The sequence below is a fragment of the Vigna umbellata genome, chromosome 4 (genome assembly GCF_029865625.1).
Source record: "Vigna umbellata cultivar VRB3 chromosome 4, Vumbellata_1.0, whole genome shotgun sequence".
Taxonomy (NCBI): domain Eukaryota; kingdom Viridiplantae; phylum Streptophyta; class Magnoliopsida; order Fabales; family Fabaceae; genus Vigna; species Vigna umbellata.
Genome location: NC_142168.1, coordinates 66,452,289 through 66,464,242, shown reverse-complemented (window position 1 = coordinate 66,464,242; position 11,954 = coordinate 66,452,289). Strand labels below are relative to the sequence as shown.

Sequence of the window (11,954 nt, the reverse complement as noted above, 5' to 3'; positions counted from 1 at the left end):
GCTCCATCAGCTTGTTTTGAACGCCAACCAAAGCTCACTTTCTTTTGTTTCTACCTTCTGTGATTAGTTCGCATCAATTCCCAGAAGCCATGATATTTATTGATGGCCATTCATTCTCTATTTCTTCATCTTCCTCACCATCTCAACCTCAGGTCCCTCTTTCTTCCTCTATCAGTCTTTCATCCATTTTCCTTTTCGTGATAATGTAGTTAGAAAACAAATTATGTCACTGCATCATTCTTTACTCACTTTTCTTTTGACTATATATGTTACTAATTTTTTTAGTTTTTAATTAATTGGTGGAATTCTCTGGTGGGCATGCTTTGTTTGGTATTCACATTTTTGTTGACTTATTCTTCTGATAAAGTTTACTTGCTTTAGAAGGAGCACAATCATAGAAGAAAACTTGAAAAGTGTGAGTGAGATCCATTTCTTTAGGAACTTTTCCGAGCGATGTCAGTTTTAGGTTTCGATTATTTAGTTTTGTAATTTAGAGTCTTTTTTTTTTTTAAGTTTTAGTTTCTAAATTTGAAGTCCAAAGCACATAAATCAGTCACGATTTGTAATTCTGAGTTAATTGGGTGAGATAGAGGTGGCCATAGTGGCAGTGGCAGTCATGGTGGTTGTTGTTTTGGATGGGTATTTTTCAGATTGATAAAGTAAGTTATATGGTTTACCCCTAAGGACCGAAAATCAAAGCTACTTTTAGTTCTAGGAATTGAATTAAAAGTGTTTCCAATTTGCATTCAAAAAAGGCAAAAAACTGAAAACTTATGACATCCCTGAATAGGCCTTAGCTCAATCTTCTTTAGCAATTGTCTGTGTTGTTTGGGTTAAATGATATTTGGACCATTGATATTTTGTTTAATGGTATGATTCATTCATTAGTTTAAGATGGAGAAAATTGAAGGCATTATGAAGAAAACTGAAGGCATGGTGATAGATAAACTAGGGTAAGCTAAAGCTATCAAAAAATAAGAAACAGGCTAAAATTGTATTTCATTTGTGTCCCACACTTGTACAAGCCTGATTGTACTGGATGAAGACCATTAGCCGAGAGGGCCTTTTGACACTTCATTTGGGCCTGTCTGCCTCCTCATTGGGCTTGCTAACACATGTACATATAACAATTTTGTTTGCATGCTTATTATTTCTTAGCTTATGTTTCAATGCATAGCTTCTGAAAAAATGCATGACATTTTGAGTTGTTGTTTGCATGATTGGAAGTTACAAGGTTTGTGATGCAAGTATAAATATGATTTTAGTATCATTCCATAAGCATGTGAAGACCTGCACTCTATGCTTACGAACAGGGAGATGATATTCTACTTGCTTTGGTGGAAAATCCCAATCTGATATCAGCCACAAGTTCTTTTAAGGCTAACCCAGAGAGGAAGTTCTTGGCATCTGATGAGTCTGGTTCAGAGAGATCAAAGTGGGTTTATATATTCCAGAAAGAATATGCTACAGTTCACCCTACCCTCGTTGATGTAACTTTTTAACCCTCTCTAATGTCATTAAGATATTATACATTACTTCAAATGCGACCATTTCTTGTTTACTTTAGTAACGTGTAAAGTTGTAAATTTAATTTTATACCAGTTCACGGTCCATTGTTGTATGCCACTTACAATCTCTTGCATGCAGGTCATTCATACTTAATTGAACTGTAAGCAACATCATCTGTGGAATTTCTTTTTAATATCCTGAATATTCTAGTTCTGCCTTGTATTACATCCCATTTTGTCCATTTTCTGCTTTGTGTATTTCTTTGATCTTTAAAATATGATGATTTAATTCATGTTTTAGTCTTTATATTACATCAATAACCTCAGGCAGATACTGCTTTCGTAATGTCAATGTTGTTAAATAGCTGCTATAGTGGTGCCTTAGCACTATTGCATTGTGGAATTTCTTGGATCTGCTGTTGTGGCTACTGTGTTTTGCGGCTGACACTCATCCAGCATTCTCTTGTCATTTCTGATGAGTCTCCATCTAATTGAACTTTGAATTAATAGTGTTATTCTTTATGTTTTTTATTTTTATTTGCTTACAACTTAATTTTTGTAAGCATATATATATATAAATGTATGTATGTATGTATGTATATATATGTATGTATGTATGTATGTATTTATATGTGTGTATGTATGTATGTATGTATTTATATGTGTGTATGTATGTATGTATGTATTTATATGTGTGTATGTATGTATGTATGTATTTATATGTGTGTGTGTATGTATGTATTTATATGTGTGTATGCATGTATATTTCAATTACTACGTGAATTCTGCTAATTTGCCTTCAATTTTGTTTGTGATCTTCTTTGATTACACTGAGTAATCTGAGGAATCGGCAAATCTGCCTGTATGATTGGCAATTTATATGTCAATTCATTTTACACAATTTTACTATTCTGTTTTAAAAATGTTATTCATATGCTTCATTTTCCTTCCATATCTCTAGTTTGTTGGCACTGATGAAGCAACAACGTGCGTTGGCCTTGTTATTCGGAACAAAAAAACTGGAATGTAAGGACTAGGAATATGTGGCTAGACTACAGTATATTAAGTTTGACAATTCTTTTTTTTTTATTTTTTATTTCTTTTAATGCAGGACATCAGTTGCTCATATGGATTCGCCAAAAATTGTAGAAATTGGCCTTTCCCAAATGTTATCATCACTTGTTGCAAACAGTCTGGAGACCGAGTTCGAAGTGCTTTTCCTTCTCTTGATCTCTACTTTCTATAGCGGCTTTATGTGATCAATATGTGCAATGACTTCTTTTTGACTTAGATTATCTTCTGAAATAAAAGTTGCTTTGTCCCAACTGCAGGTGCATCTCATAGGGGGGTTTGAAGACGTGTCACTGCAAGTCTGACCAGGGTCTTCTGCTTTGTTTGTGAATTTTCAATTTATAGTTTCCACTCAGACAGTATAATTGTAGTTGGATCGGTTGAACTTTTGTGCAGCAAGGAAATGGTAGTGCAATATCAGAAAGCCCTGCATATTTGGATGGTTATTCCTTTCCTTTGTGTTCAAAGATTGTTCATACTCTATGGTCAAGAGATGAGAAGTTTCACCTCCAAACGTTCTGTGTTCTTGGACATAATACCAGAAGAGATTCTGATGGAAACACATACCCCTTTTTCAATGGATTTGTGGTCAGCTTCTGCTTTAAACTTTTGTCATTACGTCTGGTTCATTTGCAGTATTTGATAAACCTCTTACTACATAACCCTTATTAAATAAGAAACCACTACTTAAATCACTTTCTTAACTAATTGATTTTTTTAATATATTCTAAAGATATTGTAAAAGCTGTTGTACACTTTTTAGTGAATAATTACATATATGTTCAAACTTTTGAATGGGATCTTTAACTTCTTCCATTCTATGCATCATTTCAGGTGGAGACTGCATCAGGTATTGTCATCCCAGCTATTTTTGATAGAACTTCTAGATGTCCAGATGAGCTTGTCAGAAGAATACGAGTATCTGTTTCTTATGAAGATGCGAATTGGAAAGAAAAGTTACTAGAAACATATGATTGTGGCTCTGACTGTTTCAAAATTGCTCCTTGTCGCTGGTAACTAATGAAGTTTCATGAATTCATTTTCAAGTTTTGTATGTGGAAAATACTTGTGAAGCCAATGCAGAAATAAAATAATATATGAAGAAAACTCCTGTAAAGTGAGCATTTATTATCGTTTATAGAAAAATAATTTTTCCTAGGTCATTCATGATGTTTAAAATTGTTTTATTGGGAAGAATGAATTAAATATTTTCTCTGGTTTGATTTGATATTGATTCCCAAAATCCTTTCTCTTCCATTCTGATACACTGATGCTTGCTGGTTGCTTATCTAGGACTCTTCGTCAATATCATATTGCTCTTTCACTTCTGAACTGTTCTGATTTGGAAATTCTTTCAACATGTTCAACTTCACCTACTGCTGAGGCGCCAGATTTTGTGGATAATTTACGAAGGTAAAACATATGGTTGATTCTAACTTTATGTATTTCAACCTATCATCTTATTTCAAAATTCTGATAGAGGATTAAAAGTATATGTAAGAAAGAATAAAGGTGGGAAGTAGAGAATTCAGTTAGGAGTTAGTTAGAAGAATAGGAGAGTATAAATAAAGAGTTGAGTGAAAAGGGCGGGATTATCAGAATTGTATTTTGTTTGTTGAGTTTACTAGAACTTAGTCCAGTGGAGGGAGATTTGGCTTCCTTGGGTGTTTGCGACACGTTGTATACTTGAATTCATTGAATAAGACGAGTTTATTCAGTAGCTTGGGTCTGTTTTGTGGGAATCATACGTGTTACTGACTTCTGGATTAAAGAAGTCCAACAAATTCAATGCCATCATCCAATCAGTATATGCAACCATACCTAGTCAGGATGAAAATATGTCGTTGTTGTCTTCAGATGATATTTGGAATCATAGTTTTTTAAGATGTTCTTGAAAGATTTTCTTTATTTTATACTTAAATGAGCAGTCTAATTTACACTCTAATTTTTTCTGACAAAAGAAATAAAAAAGAATCTTGTTGCTGCAATTAATTTCAACTGTAAAACTTCAAAAGTTTTTTCATTCATTGCCTTGGTTAATCTTCATTTGTCTTTGAAGATGCTGAAATTGAAACTTTTGGTTCTAATTAAGATTGTAACTATCTGCACTTTTCTATGCAAATATATTCAAATTATTAGATCATATTTGAATCTATGTGCAGCTTATTATTTCCTAGACTTTCATATTTGCATAAACATCACGAGATAATAATAATAATAACAATCTCATACTCAGGCAGTGGACTTATTTGATTGAGCACCCACACTGGACAGAAACTTTTCTTACGAAGCAGCCGCGCACTTTTACTAGAAGTTCTGATGGAAAGTGGATAAGGTGTTAATGTCATTCCAAGGTGGCTAAGGCTAATCCATTTCAATAATGATTTAGCTTGTTATTGAAAGATTTATTTGTCATTCATGGAAGTTATCGAATTGCAGTCAAGTGGTTTATAATGTCTTAGTTTTAAACTAATAATAATATAGTATGTGAAATTAGCATTGTTTCGAAAAGAATTTATGCTAAGAAGAACATTAGGAATATGATATTGCCGGAAGTTCCTAGAAACTGATAAGTGCAACAAAAATAGAGTGAAGATTAGCCATTATTTTTAAAGTTCTATCATAAGTTCAAGATATGGTAAGAAAAACATGTTCTTTAATGCATTATTTCAGACACAGTTTCTTATTGATTGAAATTATTAGGACTTAAAATACTATGAGAGAATCACTTTCTTCTGAATGTGTTTCAGCTAATGAATGTGTTGAAAAACTTTATGCATTCATGATGTATTGAAGAATGCAGATGGCAACATCCAAATCACTATCACAAGGAGCATTGAGGAATTAATTTATCACACTGATTATAAATGTGATGTTTGGCCTAGTAATTAAGATAGTTCAGTCTTCACACAAGTTGAGTTTTCACACTTTTTCTATTTACCACCAAAGAGTTCGAGATTATGATCATAGAAGTGTCACTAGGTAGCAATCAAGCTGTTAATATCAAGTGTATTTAAATCATACTTTCTCAATGAAATGACTACCAAAGAAGGATTGAAAAATATCAACGGCCAAGAAATGAGTTACTTTTAAGTCTTTCATCTGAAATGGATTGTGATTATAATTACTAGTCATGACCATGGCATCAACATTAGACATAAGATAAATGCAAAGGCCAAATGGAGATCTAAAAGAAAACATAGTGACCAGAACCAATCATATGAACAAAGAAATGAACTTATTTGAGTCATTTAAAAAAAATGTACCCATGATAAAGACCATAGATTTGAATAGAGGTATCAACTTAACCCATGACTACTTATGGGTCAGTCCTAACTTATTCTTAAAAAACCTTCTCTTAGAGAGCTCTTCAAGTGAAGGCCAAAAAAAAGTTCCAATCCTTAGAGTCCCTTCTTACGTGAATTAAGATCAAGATTAAGTTGGATTTAGTCCCAGTTTCACTATAAAACTTTTATCTTTCGTTAATTTCTTTATAATGTCTCTAATCTACCATTCTTTATATACATTGTCACTTGTTTTCTGCATCTTTATTTTTAAATTCTAATTATTAGTTTTTGTTTTTTTTTCAAAACATGTAAATTTAGTTTTTCATCAAGGTAAAAAAATTTGATAAATGTTACACTTAATATAAAAATCATTAATATCATGTATTAGGTATTTTTCTCTCAATTCAATTTTATGATGGTAATAAATGTTAATAAATTATAAATTTAGTTATAAAAATTATTAAAATTACAGTATATAACGTCCCAATAAAACATTAATTAAAGCATATTTCGTTCCACACTAATATATATATATATATATATATATATATATATATATATATATATATATATATATTATATAAATAAAGCATTTAAGAGCTATGAACAAGTCAAGCTTTCAGCACCGGTCATCCATTATTTTATATACTTTTCTTTCCCAGTAGGTAGTGCATATAGGGTATGTTCACCTGGGGGTGATTGGGAGACATGATTTCGGGAGAGTGATTGAGAGGATTTGTGGGTAATTTTGTGTGTGTTTATTTGAGTGGATTTGGAGGTAATTGAGAGTGGATTTAGAGGTGAAGTTTGTGAGAATTAGAGTAGGATTTGATTGATGTGACAATTTTAAAAAATTTGTTTAATTGGTAGAAATTAAAGATTATCAAAATATCCCTAGGTATTAAAGTAATATAAAATGATATTTGTTAATGTTATATTTAATTGTGAAAATGTTTATTAAGAGTAAAAAATTAAAAATAATTTTTAAAAAGTAATTAAATTATAATTAAGTAAAATGAATTTATTTTAAAATGTAGTATTTGTTTGTAATACAATTTAGTTCCAAGTAGTATGAATTTATTTGTTATGAAAGTGAAATTTATTAATTTTGAATACAGTCGATAATTAAATGAAGTTATAATATTACATGACATAATATAAAAATTGCAAACATAATAACATACAAATATATTTGTAATAGATCATGAGGAAGTTGCTTGAGTGAGGTATGTAAGCAATCTATTGAAACGATATTGTGTCGGCATCCCTATTAAACGTCTTGTATGGGATGGATGTGAAGATAGAAAGTCGAAGCACTGTCTGAATAAATTGTCATCTTGAATGTTCATAGCCCGTAATAAGTTATGAATTTCTTCCGAAGTTGGATCAGATGATTGATTCCTAGTCGTTAACAGTGAATTTCGACGCTCCATGGCCTGTATTTGGCGTTCAAGAGTCGCATATAGTCTTGTTCTTTGAGTAATTACTTCTTCCAATTCATCAATTATTCGTGAATCCATCTGATTTACAGTTCATTAAGTTGACAATATATATAAGTATGAAAACTGATGTGAAAACAAGTACAATTCAAAAATAGGTAATGTAAGAAATCAATCACATAAGTCAAGTATAGGAAAAAAGTCATGTAATACACTGACGGAATAGTAAGCAACTTAATCATCTAAATGGTGAAGACAAATTAGGATTATATCAATATATTATACAATACTACAAGAATAAGTTTGTTAAACCTGATATACCTTCAATAATACCTTCAATCAACTTGAACCAAATGAAGACAAAGCTTAAAAAATCGTAAATCTAGTGAGATTTTAGTAGATCATGACTCAAATAACTTGGCTGCCCTTGAATGAAAAACGGCAAAAGAACCACAAAAAATGTCACTGCAAAGAAAGATAGTCCTTTTTAACACAACCACCTTTCAGAAGTCAACACCCACCCTGCTCTTTGCTAACACCTGTAGGACTATACAAAGTTGTTAACATGGTTGCCACCACTACGAAACTCAGGTATGTAAACACCTTCATACTTCCACAACCTTGGCTACCTTGACAAGTGCACCAGAAAGGTCCACTACGACCTGCACAAGGTTCAGAACAACAACTTCACTTAGGTCGATGATGCTTCACCAAAGTCCTTCACCTACACCTTCACCAAACTCCACCAAGCTTCACCTGCACAACGTTCACAGCAACTTCACGTACCACTTTATTCACAACTCCCTCACCTGCAACACAAACAAAACACAGGGTTAGCTGCATCTACTCCTGCTACGTCAACAACTCTGGTGCATCCTCAGGTTGCTTGGACACACTCTCTTGTATGCTCCATCGACCTCCTCATCTCGGGCTCGTGCATGTACTGGTGCATGGACCTCTCATGTCCTCAACGTTGTTCACGCCCACGAAGCATACCACCAACCATGTTAACATGAAAAAGAACGAATGGAGGAAGCATGGAAGAAAGATGAAGCGTGCTGGAACCGAATCAAGCAACGCCTGTAACCGAATACACCATGCTGATCAAACGCCTGTAACCAAATACAACCAAGCGTAATCGAATAAACCATCCAGCTTTCCTCTCACTCTGCAGCGTATCCGAATACGCACACCCCATAACCGAATACACCTTCCACATCTCAACTTTTTCAACCGAAAACACAACCTTTCACGCTTTGCTTCTCCATCTTCAACGCTTCTTCCTGGTTTGTGGCTTTCGTTCCCCATCTTCAACGTATCTTCATTATCAACAATGGCAGCAACAACGTTCGAGGATCACCACACATCATTCTCCATTTGTCGTCATCATCAAATGGCTACATTTCCACGCTCCAACCTGCAAATATTTAACAAACCTTAACAAGGGACACTGCAATGGACAACTAACCTGATCAATGTGATGAAGCTCTGGTCTTCAATGCACTCAGCACACCCACACTTCTCAAGCACAAAGGAGCTCACGAATGATGAAGGAGAAATCAGGCGACATATACTTCACAACACAGCTGAAATAATAGACCAACTCGCACTTAACACACAAACCAAACATACACCAACCAAGTCTCTTATTAAATGGTCTACGGTCTTCTTCAAGGCTGTTTGAAATTCAAACCAAAGACTGTATTGCCAGGAATCTTTCCTATGCAGTGAGTGCATCTTTCCTGTGTTGGCCATGAATGCTTTTGTGTGTAGTTGTGTCAAAGCAGAGAAGCAGAGAATCAAATCTCTACATTATTATGCTGCCAAAGGTACAAAGTTGGCCTGTCAAAGTGTAAAAATTGCACTTGTGAACGCTTATCCAGCAGCCACACTCATGATGCCTCACATTGTTTACTGCAATAATATCTCAGTATAATTGTGCATTACTATTTCTTAAGCATGCCTGGAATCGAGTACCCAGGACTGGAATCTAGTATGATATGTGCATTATTATTTCTTTTTCTCAGTTGATATTATGGTATGTATTAAGGGAAAAAAAGTCATTTCCCTTCAATTCATTGCAAATATTCACACTTTTGCGAGTGATGCAAAAAGGTAGTATCTCGCAAATCTCTTCAATTGCATCGTCAGAAATCAGTGAAAGTGAACACCATTTTCGTTCCTTTTCATCGCTCGCAAATCCACATGAACATGAACCGTAAATTATGTTCATGTGAACACAACAATAGTGATTTTTGGTGATAAAATAAACTCTTTCTTTTTACAAATGCTGGTCCATTTTTCATTTGCCCAAGGTGCATCTCACGTTTCTCTTTCTGCACCTCCAATAAATCTAATAAAAAAATAAATTAACTAAAAATTTCTAATAAACTAGCTAAGTAGAAATAAATCGTATTTTGAAGAAAATATAAATTAATTCAAAATTAAAATGTTATTGATAAAGCCCGAAATATTATCATGTTTAAAAGCCTTTTGTAACATCCCAATTATATAGGAATTATATAATATAAGACGTCATCAAGTATAATACGATAAAGCAGTTAGGACAAGTGATTAGGGCAATAGGATTACATTTATCCTTCCAAAAGAGCTAGGAAATTAAAACTTGAATTACAAAAGAGTAGAGTATTTCAAAAGAATAGAAGTAGGTAAATCTATAAGCTCCTAGGCTACTCAATAGCATTTGCACCCTCCAACTCCTACTCCACAGATGCCTCATCTCTCTCTGCTCACATCCAAGTGGATGATCATCGCAAAAGAAACACAGACAAAGAAGGCACAAACACAAACAAGCAAGGGTGAGCTAGTTATATAAAAATCATACAACCCATATCAATTTAACATTTATATAAGCATGTAACAATCAAGTATTTCAAGCATGCAAGGATCATAACACAATACAAACTAGGACCGAATGCATTATCCTGATACCAATGATCGACCACGTGATTTGACCATCCGGACTAGTATGAAATGTCAAGTTCCAGGGGTTTGTGCACCCGGGTGATGTAGTAACTGGAAAACCATCAGCTGTCACCCGAGGTTAGTCTGTTATAACCATATACATACAACCACAGGGCACCACCATGTAACCTCCCTTGAGGATCATGGAATTACGTCCATCAACCATACTTATAACCAACCGTGACCCATATGAAACCATATACATATAACCTTTCACTTTTACATTGCATACAAACATATACATAATCTCAACAATATACATTAACTCAATCATCACAAGTTATAAAAGTAATAGCTCCATAAATTTAATCTAAATTTCTCAATACCAGAATCTTTATAATTTATTTCAATGCCTAAACTCCTATACAATATATGTTATAATAATATTAAGTGATGGAATACCCTTCAAGCATTTATAAAACACCAAAAATTAATTTAATATTACGTATATATAATACGTATATATATAGCAGTATATATAATACGTATATATATAGCCACTGCATGCACCAATTTACATATATAATATAATATATAATATATAATATATAATATATAATATGTTACGTATATAATATGTTACATATATTTAATATATATACTATGTTACGTATATAATATATATATATATATATATATATATATATATATATATATATATTAATAATATAATATATTATGATACGTATTACCTCCGAATAACTTACAATGCTCCCTTAATTATGAAAGGGCCTGTTAAATTATTCATTACCACAGAATGTTTGCTCCCAACCTCCCCTCACTACCTAAGCCAGGACTGCTCTATGATCAGGAATGTGTCAACTCAGGTTTTTAAGTCCCCTCTATCCTAAAAGACTCTCAACCAGTTTTAATTAATTTATTTAAGTTACCTAAACTAGTTTGTTGTGCTTTAAACCTCAAACGCCCAATTTTTATATTTTACCCCCTCTCACAGTACTCTGAAATAATACTCATGCATCCAAAGTACTACCCAAACAATGTTAATTAAAGTCTCACCCAAAGCCTTTCCAAAACATCATCAATCACAGTCAATAACTCATTCAGAAACAATTAGATTCATCAAATATTCCAAAAGCCATCAATCACAATTTTATAATTTCAACACATAACACCCAATATTTCTTAATCGTAACAGAAAATTGCAAACAACATGCCAATCAAATTATCATACATACAGAGCATATAATATTAAATCAAATAAACATAACCAGCTCTCCTTACCTTAAAGTTGAGCAGTCTAGCACACAACACAACTTTCAACAGTATCCTACCCCGGGAAGAACTTAAGCAGTGCCCTACAATCATCACATTGGTGATGAGAACAACCCTTAGAGCTCAAACTTGACAGGAATTGGAAAGAGGACAGTTCTAATTGCACAAAAGCAGTAGAACCATAAGCCCTAGATTTCGAAAATAGCAGAGAAAAGAGGAAGCCACTTACCGGCTGAAGAACGTAAAACCAATCGGATGGTTTTGAAGCTCTCTACGAGACGGTCGCTAGGGTACCACCTAACAGAACATGCAATGGCTAAATCAGTGAGGAGGCTAGAGAGAAGGCAGAAAGAATTTGGGAAAAGGGGTTTTAGAGATAGAAAGGAGAATTGACAAATGAACTTCAGCTTTTTCTTTTTAGGAGAGCCCCC

At 33.4% G+C, this 11,954-nt stretch overlaps 1 protein-coding gene across 5 annotated transcripts; it reads left to right on the top strand.

Annotated features, from left to right (window-relative positions):
* Positions 1-5,642, top strand: LOC124843405 (protein N-terminal asparagine amidohydrolase-like). Of its 5 annotated transcripts, none has more exons than XR_015786227.1 (10): positions 1-152; positions 1,314-1,490; positions 2,470-2,534; positions 2,620-2,719; positions 2,840-2,878; positions 2,976-3,167; positions 3,414-3,592; positions 3,873-3,992; positions 4,820-4,933; positions 5,330-5,642. XR_015786227.1 is itself a non-coding variant. In XM_088114158.1 (10 exons), the coding sequence occupies exons 1-9, from the start codon at positions 90-92 to the stop codon at positions 4,919-4,921; spliced, it is 1,041 nt and encodes a 346-aa protein (XP_087970284.1). In that variant the 5' UTR covers positions 1-89; the 3' UTR covers positions 4,922-4,933; positions 5,330-5,638. The 5 variants fall into 5 exon arrangements, 4 of the variants coding, with proteins under 4 accessions (XP_087970284.1, XP_087970285.1, XP_087970283.1 ...); XM_088114158.1 differs by having other exon boundaries at positions 4,816-4,933; positions 5,330-5,638; XM_088114159.1 differs by lacking the exon at positions 5,330-5,642 and having other exon boundaries at positions 4,820-5,246.
* The last annotated feature ends 6,312 nt before the right edge of the window (positions 5,643-11,954 follow it).